Source organism: Leptinotarsa decemlineata, unplaced genomic scaffold, assembly GCF_025532065.1.
Source record: "Leptinotarsa decemlineata unplaced genomic scaffold, Ldec_3_MD MMD2_tig00000010_RagTag_RagTag, whole genome shotgun sequence".
In the NCBI taxonomy this organism is placed as follows: Eukaryota; Metazoa; Arthropoda; class Insecta; order Coleoptera; family Chrysomelidae; genus Leptinotarsa; species Leptinotarsa decemlineata.
The window spans coordinates 11,072,622-11,088,108 of record NW_027412538.1 but is presented as its reverse complement, the minus strand read 5'-3'; the positions used below and the strand labels follow the sequence as shown (position 1 = coordinate 11,088,108).

At 35.9% G+C, this 15,487-nt stretch overlaps 1 protein-coding gene across 2 annotated transcripts in view; it reads left to right on the top strand.

Moving 5' to 3' along the window:
* LOC111513756 (uncharacterized) overlaps positions 1-15,487 on the top strand; it is a 114,745-nt gene that overhangs the window by 45,945 nt on the left and 53,313 nt on the right. Inside the window, exon 1 of one of the 2 annotated variants that reach the window (XM_074171452.1) lies at positions 5,396-5,509. The exons of the other annotated variant lie outside the window; for it this stretch is intronic. Within the exon in view, the coding sequence (XP_074027553.1) occupies positions 5,475-5,509 (35 nt within the window). The 5' untranslated portion in view covers positions 5,396-5,474. Of the gene's footprint in view, positions 1-5,395; positions 5,510-15,487 lie in introns of those variants that run through there. 2 annotated transcript variants of the gene reach the window in all.

Sequence of the window (15,487 nt, the reverse complement as noted above, 5' to 3'; positions counted from 1 at the left end):
AAAGCTTCATTGCCTTCCAGACCAGTATGGCCAGGAATCCAAACCAGAGACAATCTGTTGGGTCTTCCTATCGAGGAGAGTTGTTTTTGGCAGTTGACGTTGCTCGGTAGGAGCCAAGAGCTTCCAACGCCGCTTGACTTTCCGATAATATTTTTATTGACTCGTGAGTGAGGTTAGATTTATCCAATCTCTCCACACACAATTCCATAGCGTAAATTTCCACTTGAAATACAGTCGCATGAGTTCCTAGGCAGGTAGATAACTCTGTCCTGGGTCTGCGACTAAAAACACCTTCACCTGAACCGGAAGTTGTTTTTGATCCATCTGTGAACCAACAACTATCTGCTCTTAATATTTTTTTCTCCCGGAGTAGCCAGCCCTCTCTAGTACAGTAACAGTAACAGTCTGTTGCACTCTGCATTGAATTGATTTGTGCAACTGGAAATGCACACAAGTCTGTATGCAGTCCGTCTACCCTCTCTCTCCAGAAAAATGTGGAGAGGAGGTAGATCTAGAAGGATCCTCATGACCGCTGACGGTGTGATACTGATAGCACCATTGATAGCCAGACAAGCTTGTCTCTGTAAGCCAGATAGCTTCGCTTGGATGGTCATATATGCATAATGTAGTGATTGATATGCTTTTTAGATAGATACGATGAGATAATAATAATCGGCTTTATTCATCGAATAATTACAAATTAAACACAGTGAAACAATCGATGAAAGGCGAAGTTCAGCTTATGCTATTTTTCAACTTAACCTAGGTATTTATGAAATAAAAAAAAACTATAAAATAGCAAATAATATTAACAACTAACCATCAAATAATAAGCGAATCCAACAAACATACACATAATCATAAACACATAATCTAGCTCACATATATACATATATACATGCATATATATACACATATATACATACATACCCATATATACACATATACACATATAGATACACAATAAGTCCTCATATACATACGTACACACAAATATACATATACATACACACATATGTATAAACAAAAGAATCACCACGAAGATGCACAGAGGTATGAGTTTCACATTAGATCAATCTGAATCAGTGAAGATAAGATTTGATTTCTTTCTTAAAATTATACAGAGAGTAATGCTTAAATTCACAAGGTAGAGCATTATAAAGAATGATGGAATTGTAAATGAAACTTCGAGTGAAACAGGCTGAAATGTGTTTAGGGATGATGAATGTATCCCGATTTCTCGTTCTTGATTGACGGCACCCAAATGTGCTGTACCTTTTGAAAATATACGATGGTTTTCTCTCGGATAGGAATTTATGCATAGCAATAAGGATATGAAGTTGCCAGATTTTATCGAGTTTAAGCCAACCATATGACAATCGTATACAGTTATTTTGAAGTTTCTGCAGGCGTTTCGCGTCAGATAGAATCAATGCCGGTACGTAAATGATGTCACAGTAGGAGACTTTAGATAGAATAAGAGTTTCACAAAGTTTCAGTTTTAGTTTAGGAGTCATAATATCCTGGTTGCGATACAGATGCCGTAATATGGAGTAGGAGCTTTGACATAGACTACTAACATGTTTATTGAATCTAAGGTCTGAGTCTAACCACAGACCAAGATTTTTACATTCATTAACAATAGTAAGTTTGTCACATCCAATTTTAACATCTATTTTGTTCACTAAATCAGCCCTTTTACGTTTAGTACCTATCAGCAGCAGATGAGATTTTTTAGAGTTTAATTTTGAGTTGTGCGCGATAGAGAAGCTCGACAGATTTTCAAGATCTTCGTTAACCAATGCAACAGCATCATGCCAGTTGTTCTTGGCAAAACAATAATACAATTATGTATCATCAGCATAATGATGAATAGTAGAGTTCTTAATAATACGGTGAAAATCTGAAATATACAGTGAAAAGAGGAGAGGGCCCAGAATAGAGCCTTGAGGGACTTCGAACCTTATAGGTAATGTATTCGAGCATAGATCATTTAGGCATATTAGCTGACTCCGATCTTTGAGATAGCTTTCAATCCAAGCAACGGAATGAAAGGATACAAAAAATGTGGGAATGTTCCAAAGAAAGAAAGTAAGCGATGAATTCCACAATGAACTATACAAAGATGTATAGATCAAATTTTCCCATATTCTTCCTGAAAAGATGTAGAAGTAGAAAGCCAAAACAAACAGTAAATTAATAACTTCAGTTATTACGAGAAGTACAACAAACGAATTGCTACCCACTCCAAAATTCAATAAAACATTTTTCATAACTTATGAAAATTATAAAACCTTCTCTATAAAAAAAAATCTTCAAAAATCACTTTGAATTTATCAAAATATTAGAACACCAATAGATACACTGCCACTAAATTGTGTCCTAACTCTCTATACACAACTGTGATTTCATATCAATTTGTATTACTTTGTAACATAACACAAGTGTTAAGTCACTCAGATGCTATTTTATACACAATTTTTACTTTATGTACTGCAATTACTGTCTCTATATCTGCATCTTCGTTGGTGTTTTATTCTAATTTTCGGTATTTTTGTGTATCAATAAAATAAATAAATAAATTTGTATATTACACGTAGTGATTTACAACCATTTGTATGATTATGAAACTTGTTTCAATCGTGTAATGAAATAATAATGATATACCAAATTTATTGTTCCTATGTAGATATTCAACAGGTTTATTTCACGAGATTATTCAGTAATCACTCCATATAGGTCAGGCAAATCAAATAGAAAATCACTTCGCGTAAACTCTTAGCCACTTGAATTTGAATTCTTTCTACTCACACTGAGTTTTTTCAAGACAAATGATCAAACAATCATCAATAATAACCATCATCTATATATATCCCATGACGCCATAATACGACACTGGTGAAAATGTGGCTCCTCTCATAACAGGAGAAAGGTTTTAGTGAATTAAGTGAACATTCACTATGAACGAGACTATGAATTAATCATAGAACTTCCTCGTTAAATTCCATGATAAATCATAATGAAGTCTGTGTACAGCGGGAATCTCGTCTCTCACCGAATCTATTTGCAATGAATTATGAAACAACCAATTGTATGTTCAGTGAAAACAAGCCAGTTTGTCATATCCCGTAGTAGATGGTCTACATGAATTACGAACTGAATTATGTTTCAGACCTGATATAGACATTGAAAAATAACTTTTCGATGAATATCAGTGATAATCTCAATAGCCCCCTCTCCTTGCAACCTGTGCACGGATCAAGATATCAAAGTCAAATTTATTGAAAAAGTCATCATATTCAGTAAGAAAGACAAAAGTCTTGCTAACTTGCAAGAATTGGGCTTCGAATATCTTCCGCATCAACCATATTCTCCAGATCTGGCCCTCAGTGACTCTTTCCTGTTCTCAGACCTCAAGAGAATGCTCGCTAGAAAGGAATTTAGCGCTGGTGAAGAAGTAATCGTCCAAACTGAGGCCTATTTTGAGACTCAAGTTTTTCCGGCCGGAAGTGAAATTCAAACTTTGTTTGAAATGTTTCCATTTCCAAAATAACCATATATCAAGGGCAAATGGAAGACATCATATCAGAAATGCAGAGAAGCACTGTGTATGCGATGAGAAGTGTCAGTGTGAAAAAATCGGAAAATGTGAGAGATACAGAGTCGAGTAAATTGAGAAAAAGTTGCTCATTTTATAGCTGATTCAGATAAAGTTTAAAAATTTAGTGAATCTCAATTATGTATGATACACCAGAGGAGGCTAACTTATAACGGCGGATTTTTTCAAGTTCTGATTGAAAATAATATTGATGATTGTTTCTCTGGAATGAAACGTCAGATCAGAAGTCGGTACAGTTTGAAAAGTGGCAATGAGAAAGTATTTCTCCGGAACTGATGTCAAAAAAAACCAAATGGGTTAATATCGGCTCGTTTCGAATATCTATGGAACTAATAAAATTTTTTAGAATTTTCAAACATTTCCGCTTCCAACTTTCCTGTGCTGGCTTTCCTTGTCTTGGACAGACAGCATATCATGTGTAGGAACAATTATAGGAACATCATGTATATCATGTGTATATGACCGTCATCTGGAATACAGTCAAATCAAATCAAATATACTTTATTGTCTGAAGAAGGTTGTTCTCATTGACATAGTCGTTTACAAATAAAAATAAGAAACAACGATCATCTCAAGATATCTATCGATTTGATAAATAGTCAGGTAGGAAAACTAATAATAATTATAATTCGAATAAAATGGACATTTTCATCGTACTGGTCAACACAAATATAAAATACAAGAACTTGAAAAATAGTAAAAATTATCACAATAATTTTTTTGCATTCATAACACATTAACAACAATATATATATATATATATATATATATATATATATATATATATATATATATATATATATATATATATATATATATATATATATATATATATGAATAATGCATAACTATCACTGAAACACATTGAAAAATGATGTTTAATTAGGATTTGATGATCAAAGTCGAATTTCACTAAATTAAAAGTTAAATTCATCTAATGAACAGAAAACATTCGTCACAAGAGTATTTTTATGGTTTGTTTGAATTGATTTTTACTATCTAAAATTGAAATCTCGGTTGGTAGGTGATTGAATAATTTTTAACCATCATAAAATATAGATTTTTCTGAAACTTTCTATGTTTTTTACCACTTTTATATACATAGAAAGTTTATAGATTTCCTACCACACAGTAACGATCACATCCATCAATTTATGGATTTTTTTATTTGTGTCAATATTGGAATTGGTAATGTCATATTTAGTGCTTATCTAGTATTATATTGAGACATCTCATAAATTTCGTTTTCAAATTTTCTTTGTGCTTCTAAAATAAAAATACAAGGTAGTGTTGAAATTTTGTGTTTTATAATGAGTGGCTTGAGTTTTGACTCTCGAATTTCAATTTATCATCAATATGTTTATATTTCGTTTCTGACATATAACTAATCGCTTGATTTTCTATATGAAGTAAGAATGTTGTTTTTGATATATTGAAAGATAACGTATCAGCATCACAGCCATCTTTGACTATATTGTGGTGTCATCTGTAAATTGAAATTATGAATTGAGGCTAGATCATTTATAAAGATTAAGGAAATGGTGGGTCCCAGAACTAACCCCTGAGGTACCCCTATTCAATTTCTAATTTGTGTGATTAGTTGCCTTGCAGAGATATGGTTGTATGGAGGCGGCAGCTGATTAACGGAAAAACAGATTTCAAACAGTTTTTTTTTATATGAGCATTATTGTTTTGATTCAAATACTCAGCACATATCGTAGCACAAACACAAAGGCAAGAATTCTCGCATTTATCTGTTATGGAGGTCTGTGGTTTGAGTTGTTCAGCGTCGCAGATGATTTTTCAGATAATATCCATCGGTGGTTCGCATTGCAAGGTTTAGTATAACATCAACATGCAAGTGAGGAGTGGTGCAAAAGTTAATGACATGTGAGTAGTAACTTATCATGATGTTGATATATGTTCACCGTACCCAAAATTGCTATAATATTTTGTTTGTACTTTCCTGGAAGTGAATATTATTCAGGTCATTTTACTAGAAATTTGAACTTATCGCCCAAAGAAGAACGTATTATTGAAATGTCATTATAATGATGTACATCTCTTCTGAAACGAAAACAAGACATTTTTCAACACTATGCAGACAAAGTTTACCGGGAATTATTCGATGACCGATGACACAGTTCTGATATTCACAGGCAGAAGCTGGGAAGAAATAAAATCAACCGCAGAAGCAGATCTAAGAAAATTGCAAATTTGGCTGGACCACAACCCACTCACCCTAAACGTCTCTAAAACTAAATTCATACCTTTTACACCTACGGTTAATACACAACACACTACAGATTATTCTATAAACCTTCACAAAAAAACTTGCACGGACACAAATACATGTACCTGCTCAGAAATAGTTAGAGTATCGCCAATAAAATATCTAGGAGTGACTCTGGGTCAGCACATTCGCTGGACCGAGCACATCTCGAATTTAAATAAACGACTGAGAGCATTACTGCACAGATTTTACACTTTAAGAGATATCCTCTCACGCAAAAACCTACTAATGCTTTATACTTCCCTAGTAGAATCCGTTCTGAGATACAGTAATGGGGAGGAGCCTTCGTTAGCAACTTACGTTCTCTACATATCCTACAAAATTCCATCATAAAAATCATATTCAGAAAAAATAAACAGTATTCCACAAAATTACTATATGAAGAAACAAAAATCCTACCAATCAGTCTTTTGTATGTTTATCAATGCATAATTCGAGTTCACATAACTGAAGCAGATCTGTCCAATCAACCAGACAAATTAGTAATGGAGAATTAGCAATACATACATTTAGAAAAGCTATAACCCAGAGAACGTTTCTATTTTTCGGTCCAAAATTTTACAATTAAATACCAATACACTAAAAAAATTGACAAACCAAGAAATTTTTAAACTGAAATAATAATAATAATAATAATAATCCTTAATAATAATAGTCCTTCTCGACCACCAGACCAAAACGATATTTGTCGTGGAGTTTTCAGCTCCTGGCGAGACGAATATCGTCAGAAAAGAGGAGGAAAAACGGATAAAATATCGAGATTTTCTCTTTGAACTCCGCAGACTCTATCCAGATCACTCTGTCAAGATGGTCGTTCTGATTATTGGAGTCCTTGGTGGAATGATGTCTTCTCTACTCTCGAATTTCAAAATCATACCGGCTTGCCGCTCTAGGGCAGAAATCTTAGCCGCACAGATGCAGAAGGCTGTCATTCTTGGCTCACGCGTTTGCTCAGGGCACATGATTCTCGGACCCAATGATCACTTACCCCACGGTGTGGGGAGTGGTCATTGGTTGATTATGCTGGCGCGTCCTCCCGAATGTATCGGGGCTTTGGAGAATAGGGCCTGACCAGCGCACACTACGGTGAAAAAAAAATAATAATGTTTATTTTCCAACAATTTACAACGGGTATTGAATTAGTAGATAGAAATAGAACAGAAAATAAACATGATAAATCACTGAAGCTTGAAGCCTGTGTGTGATGATACCTTAATATAATAAACCATAAAATAGTGGTCATGAAGGAAAATAGTGCATGTGCAAACATAATTTTCACTTATGTGCCTAGTTGAGTCTTTTTCAATTAAGTATATTGATTCAGTCTAGTCCAGTTAAGTTTGACATATTCGAGTAATGGGATTTCGTCTTAATTCGGGTGAAGATAAATGTATACTTCTTTCAAGTCAATGAGATCATTAAAAAGTTTTCTCTTGCTGGTTGTTATCCACTATTTGATATGATGATTGAATGTTGTAAAACTTTTCGTGGTCTTTGAACTGTCCGGTAGTAAGATGTACACCTTAGGGGCCAGAAATTCAACGGATCGTTGATCGATAGTTTTTCTCGGTTTGGCACATTTGTGGATTGCTTTTTTGTTCGAGTGTCGTATGGATGTACAATAGGTTGTATTTGTATTTTATTTTTATGGATATTTGTCAATATTCGATAACAGAATAACTGATTTGTATCAAAAATAGAGTTCTCTAGGTATAGCGAGTCACTGGAATATCTTATGTTTTTTTTTTTAAATTATTCACAGAATCCATATTTGTACAATATTCAGATTATACAGATTACTTCCCGCCACACCTCCCCAACCTAAGATTCCATAACTCAGCTGTGATAACTCAGCTATTTAGTAGACCCCTCAATTTATTTTTCACATTCTCGTTGTGATGGTCCCATCTCAAATGTCTATCTATTATTACGCCCAAATACTTTGATCGATCTTTTTCTTGTTTGCTCGTATTATTGTCTATTATGAGAGGCCCTAGATTGGGTAAGTGATTGGAAAACGAGGAGGAATACGAAGATAATACGTTTTTTTCTCGTTCATTGTGAGCTTATTGAATTTGAACCAGTCACATATTCCTTTCAAGTTTCGTTCTGCTTTTGCCTTTAAACCTACCCAGGTTTCTGCTTCATACAAAATAGCCATATCATCTGCAAAGCTGATGAGATTAAAGAACTATATCCTGAAAAACAAGGAAACTTTCTATTAAATACAACGATTGTGAATACACCCACCATTTGCCTTTCCCTGTCCTCTACAAATCGTCGAATATCTTTTAGAATTTTGGTAAAAATACGTGCACACAGGTGTATTGAAGTTATGCTTTACATAAGAGTTAATTACCTTTCTTATTTATATTTTTTTACCTTGTAAATCTTTGCCCGCCAATATTTTTGATATTTTTAAGATAATTTCACGTACAATACTAATAGTTTTTTTTTCAGAGAAGTCCTAGATAAAACACACACACAGGCAACTATGCCTAGGTATGTTTTACTCAGAGAGCAAATCTAACCCCATTTTGTAAAAAAAAATTGTAAAATACTTGAATAAAAACTTGATATTTCCAAGCAAAAAATAGAGCAAGCACATAAGCTGAAGGGCGAAAAAGCCATGCTTCCTTAACCAATATCATTTACAGTGACCCATCTGAAATTTGCCTATTTACCATCCAAATATAAGTACGCCATTGTTTTACACTTTCAATTACCTTATTTCGAGCGAAGAAGCCCATGAAATACATTTCTCAATCAATTCTACCGAAAGAACAAAGATCTTGTGGACAAATTGAAGTTTGAGGGCTGAAATTCAAATGTAACTGGTTCATTATATTTTGTTTCCATAATTCCATTTTATTGGTGATGAAAATATTATGATTCACATTCAATTATTGTGGCCAGAGCTAACCCTCAGCTGTGACGCTAATGTTAGTGATAGAGGAAACGATTTATTTCAGAGATTGCCAAATGAAAGTAACCTTCAGAGAAAGTAACATTAAAACTTTTCGATCCAACTGACAATAATGGTTGAATTGACTAATAAATGAAATGGATGCCAATTACAATTATCACACTGGGTACTCCCATTTATGTCGTTATCTCGATTTTTAATTTGAAAAAGGAATGGTTTCGAATGGTTTGGATGTATATGAAATCAAAAAAAGTAGAAGTACTCATTTAGATTATTATCAGACGGAAAAAAATTAACGATGAAAAACTTTGAAAGAGAAAGGAAAAGTTATATTATTATCGTGATAAATTTGAGAATTCAAAAAGGAAGCAAGGGATGGAATTCATAAACGTTCGGAATTGTTTTCAGTTGACTTTTCCTGAATCAATCGTACATTTCAGCTGAAAGAGAAAGAAGAAAAGTGTGTAACAACATTTACTAGATTTTGCAAAAAAAAATAGTATGCAACGATAGTGGAAAGAAAAAAGAGGTATTAATTAGCAGTACCTGAAAGAATGAACAAACATAACTTTAACCGAAAGTATAATAAAAAGCAAATTGAAACAACCTATTATTACTGAATATTATTAATTCATGTCTCAGCCATGAGACATGCATTGATAGGAAAAATAATATTTTAGAGAATACGAAAATCCTTATGGCTCTTCAATTTTGAGGGAAAGACAAAAACATTTTTCGGACAAAAATGTACCCTTTGGAAAATATTTCATTTTTCAATAATTTGAAATGAATTTTGAGTTCATCTGAAGCATCTTGTAGCATTAGGTCTCAGGTTTAGAGTTTTTGAAATGGGCGATATTGTTGAAACTTCATTTCAAGAATGTACAAATCGCTATTGAGTTTCAACGCCTGATGTGTACAGGAAAACCATGAATAATGTATGATAATTATGAAGAAAATTTTTTTATACATTTCTTATTAATTGCCAAAATACTTTTATCGACACTTTTCGAACAAAGTTAGACCGCACCGATAATAATATATTATTGGAGAATAAAGCTAACCAATAACTCTAGAACTCATCAATCAATCACTTGAATTTGATGTGTGCTTCATTTCCGTGTTGATATGATTATACTCTTCTGCGGTTTGGATAATTTAGCAACCCATCAGCAATTCGATTCGACACAGTGGTGGCATTGAACACTTATTTTAGTTGTAGTTTTAATCGAGGAACCTCAATAATTTCATTAGTTCGGATTTCCATTGTCTACTATATAAAATGATTTGAAATCCCTGAAATAACTAAAAAAGAATAATTAAAAATGAATAGCTGAAAATAACAATTATATTAGGCAAAATAAACCTGAAATGAAATAATAGTGAAATAAACTACAAGTAAAAATATAACAATTGAAAAAATAAAAACGAAATAAAAATAAAGGAATAAAAAAAGAAAATAAAAATAAAAAGTGTAGAGATTCCAAGTCACGTTAGTTCACGACGTTTCGATTGTTAGTATCTACAATCGTCTTTGGGTGATGACTGGACTGATTCCTCCGAGAGATGACTATTTTTAGGTCGTTCAAATACTTTCACTTATCCCTGCTTTCCATTTTCCGCTTCACTGGTTCCGTGGGAGATGACCGTTTTGGCGGCAGTTGGCCATTTTTCGCTTGATTATGGGTTTCTATATGTTGCGTATTTCTACGATGGCCTGGCTGAATACGCTGTTGGACAACATGTATGCGGCTTCCTTGAATTTTCTCCTGAACCAGTGTTCCTCTCTGTGCAAGATCTCAGCTTGGGACCACTCGATGTTGTGTTGATGGGTCCAAACATGGTCTGCTATTCCTGATTTGCCGGTTTCCCCCCCTGTGTGTGCTTCTTTGCTCGGCAATGCGAACATTCAATGGCCTCTTAGTTTCACCAATATAGGATTTTCCGCACTCACAGGGTATCCGGTTAATGCAATTTTTGAAATCGCAGTCCGCGTTTCGTGGCCTGGTTTTCGTGAGGCTGCTACGGATAGTGTTACCGGATCTGAAGCAGGTTCTGATGTTGTACTTGGACCCAATTCTTCTTATCCTCTCCGATAATCCTCTGATGTAGGGAAGTGCAAGCACTGGTTGTGACGGCTTCTCTTCCTTGCGAGGCTCCTGATGTCTTTTAGCCAAAGTCTTTTCTACCATCGCTTTGGAGTAGCCATTCCGTTGTAGATCATTTTTGATGATGTCTAGTTCCTTCTCGAGACCTTCCTTCGTATTACAGAGCTCAAAAGCATGGTCTTATAGAGTCTTGTTGATTCCTCTTTTAGTCGATTGATGTTGGTTGGATTCGTAGTTCAGATACTGTCCCGTATGAGTGGGTTTTCGGTATACAGATGTTTCCCACTTAGTGTCGGTCCTCTTCACCAAAACGTCTAAGAATGGCAATTCGTTGTGTATTTCCTTTTCCATTGTGGAAGTGATGGAAGGTCTCACGCTGTTGATGTGTTTCAGGAAGGCGTCTAGTTCAGTTTTCCCATGGTTCCATATTATGAAGGTGTCGGTAACATATCTCAATCAGACTCGGGGTTTCTTGTGGGCTTCTTCAATGGCCAGAGTTTCAAACCACTCCATATATATGTTGGCTATGACTGGTGAAAGTGGCGATCCCATTGGCAGTCCCTCATCTTGTGTAACGAATTCGTCCTCCAGTTGGAAATAACACTTTCGTACACAGCATCCTAGTAATTCCATAATTACTTCTATAGGTAGATTCATTCTCTCTTTCAGGTTCCCTTCTTCGGATAGCTTTCTCTGTATGATTTGGAGTGCTTCTTCGACCGAAACGTTGGTGTAAAGGCTTTTCACGTCGAAACTAATTAGTTGATCTTCCTGTGTGACCTCAATTGACCCTAGTAGTACGACAAAATGCTCTGAATTCCTCACAAAAGACGATGTTTCTTCTTGTGATGGTTGTATTGAGGGAAGTAAGAATCTAGACAAGTTTTGAGTAGCCGAATGTCTGGAGCTCATGATCGGTCTAAGCGAAACGCCCTTCTTGTGGATTTTGGGTAGTCCATACAAGTGAGGGGGCTAACTGTGGTGCGGTGTTAGCCATGCTCTTTCCTTGTTCGAAAAATAGACTTGGTGTTTTGTCAAAATCTGGTACAACTTCCTTTCGATTGATGCAGTAGGGCCCTGTACGGTCTTTGTGTATCGTCCCTTCTGAAGAACCTCTTCGATCTTCTGTTCGTAGAGAACGGTATCCATTACCGCAGTAGCGTTTCCTTTATCTGCAGGTGAGATCTTGATGGTGTTGTCTCTACGTAGGCCGTTCAGAACTCTTCTGTCTCGGTCTGATCAATAAGGGAACTGGTGGATTCCACTGCAGTAATTACGCCAACATCTGGACACAGATGTTGGCGTAATGGCGAAATCCAGGCCTTTCCTCAACAAGGATTCCTGTATTCCCGTGCACGTGCTTTCAATCTTGGCAAAGATTGGTCCATGATCATCTTCCAATGTCTCTCTTCTTATTTCTTCGAATCGTTCTGTGGCATCCTGCAACAAAATTGACCTCTTCCAACGGTGATAATTGATTTGAGGCCTTATCAGGGCTTGGCTGGCGCGTTTCAATATGCGTTTAGCTCTCTCTCCTGGGATTGGCGATTTCAGCAGAAAACCTTTGGGGATGATGTTGTTGTCTCCCGCTCTGCACAGAAAACTGAGGTGAGTTTCTTCCTTTGTAAGCTTGACCATAGTCTTCTCATATCCTCGGAATAAGTCGCTGGTTCCGGGTCCGTACCGGGTATTCAACGTTTGTTTGAAGGTGATTGACAATGTTTCATGATGAATTTCACTAGTTCGGACTTCCATTGTCTACTATATAAAATGATTTGAAATCCGGTAAATGCGATTCCAAGAACTTCATTTACCGGGTACCCTGTGAGTGCGGAAAATCCTGTATTGGTGAAACTGAGAGGCCATTGAATGTTTGCATTGCCGAGCACAAGAAGCACACACAGCGAGGGGAAACCAGCAAATCAGGAATAGCAGACCATGTTTGGACCCATCAACACAACATCGAGTGATCTGAAGCTGAGATCTTGCACAGAGAGGAACATTGGTTTAGGAGAAAATTCAAGGAAGCCGCATACATGTTGTCCAACAGCGTATTCAGCCAGGCCATCGTAGAAATACGCAACATATGGAAACCCATCATCAAGCGAAAAATGGCCAACTCCCGCCACAACGGTCATCTTCCACGGAACCAGTGAAGCGGAAAATAGAAAGCAGGGATAAGTGAAAGTATTTGAACGACCTAAAAATAGTCATCTCTCGGAGGAATCAGTCCAGTCATCACCCGAAGACGATTGTAGATACTAACAATCGAAACGTCGTGAACTATCGTGACTTGGAATCTCTACACTTGTCATTTCTATTTTCTTTTTTCATTCCTTCATTTTTATTTTGTTTTCATTTATTCAATTGTTATATTTTTACTTGTAGTTTATTTCACTATTATTTCACTTCAGGTTTATTTTGTTTGATTTAATTGTTATTTTCAGCTATTCATTTTTAATTCTTCTTTTTTAGTTGTTTCAGGGATTTCAAATCATTTTATATAGTAGACAATGGAAGTCCGAACTAGTGAAATTTATCATGAAACATTATCAATCACCTTCAAACAAACGAGGAACCTCAAGTTTTGTTTCAAAAACAATTACCAACTGAAAACCGAGCCCAAATCAACGCATTTATGATTCTACAGTATGATTCCAGAAAGATAAATGTCTCCGAATCAGATATAATAATGTCAGAACAGACAATTCCGCTTTCTGTTTCGTTATTTTATTTTATTTATTTCTCGATATCTACAAATTCTCCAAATTTTTTCCAGTCCCATATATGAAGAAATTGTAACAGTCACGTCGTTTCAACCGTTTCAATTGGAGAACAATATATCGTTGTCATTCACCAACAAGAGAGATCGTGAAGTAATTCAGGAAAAAAATGCGAAGCGAGCAGATTAGAAACATAGATTGCCGTAAGAGTATTACCATAATTCGTGCACAATTTCGATCTAGTTACACAACAAAGAAAAAGAGAGATGCACGATTCTGATCTAAGTGAATAGTCGAAGAAAGGTTCACTTGTTCTTTTCAATACACAGTACGATCCAAAGGTCATTGTCGAAACTTAGTCGTATTTTGAAGCTAAAGGGAAATCGTACTATAAAAATAGTATCGAAAAATTGTATAGTCGCTATAATCGTTTTATTGTTGACTTGTTCAGTTTGGTCTATAATTTAACGATGAATCGACTTACTAGTAAACAACGCTTGCAAACCATTGAATTTTATTATCAAAATTCATGCTCGGTGAAGAAAGTGCATCGTGCACTTCTTCCTATTCATGGGCAGTTTCGTCAGCCTACTGAGGGAGCTATTTGGAAGCTTGTGACTAAATTTCGAACCCAGTGTACATTATTGGACATTGAACCACCAACACGCATACGTAGAGTGAGGACCGGAGAAAATATTGCGACTGTATTCGCCAGTGTTCGTAATGACCGTCAAATATCGATTCGCCGCCGTTCGCAGCAATTGGGCTTCTGTTACTCCACTACGTGGAAAATTTTGCGAAAGGATTTGGCTGTAAAACTTCATAAAATACAGCTGGTGCAAGAATTGAAGCCACACGACCTCACACAACGTCTAACATTTGTGAATGGGCGCTGGCAAAGTTGGAGGGAGAACCACATTTTTGTGTTCAGCGACGAGGCTTATTTCTGATTGAATGGATACGTTAACAAGCAAAATTGCCGCATCTAAAACGAAGACCAGCCACAAGCATTGCAAAAGCTATCGATGCATCCCGAAAAAGCCACTGTTTCGTGTGGATTAATTATAGGTCGGTGGCATCATCGGGTTGTATTTCTTCAGAGACGACAATGGCCGAAACGTTACTGTGGAAGACGAGCGCTACCGTGTGATGAGTGAAGAGTTTTTCCTGCCCAAAATGGAAGAATTGGACATGCCTGACATGTGGTTTCAACAAAACGGTGCCACATAGCACGCGAAACAATGGCCCAATTAAGAGTCGCCTTCGGTGAACAGTTTTATCTAGTTTGGGGCCCTTCAATTGGCCGCCTAGATGGTGTGATTTAACTCCTTTGGATCATTTCTTGTGGGGTCATGTTGAGGATCATGTCTACAGGAATAAATCAGCAACGACTGACGCTCTGGAAGCCAATATTGAAGCATTTATACGTGGAATTCTGGTCGATATATTAAAGAGAGTGTGCCAAAATTGGACCTTGGGCATGGGCCATCCAAAGCGGAGCCGCTTACATTATTTGTATGAAATCATCTTCAAACCTTGAATTATATTGATCGTTCTATTCCAAAAAAGATTTCATACATTTTTTCAAATTTTTCGTGTTGTTTTGAAAATCAAATCCTATACCTCTTAAAAAATCACCCAGTATAAAGCCTTGCCAGAAATTTTGTATTGAAGGAAATGACCTCGTTAACCAGACATGACCATTTGTTTTGTTTCATCTGAGGATGGCTTTATCAACTATATATTAAGTCGATTGCAGTACTTTCTAGAAATGGACTATTGGAAATTTTTTTCGTCAAACTATGTGATACTTGATGC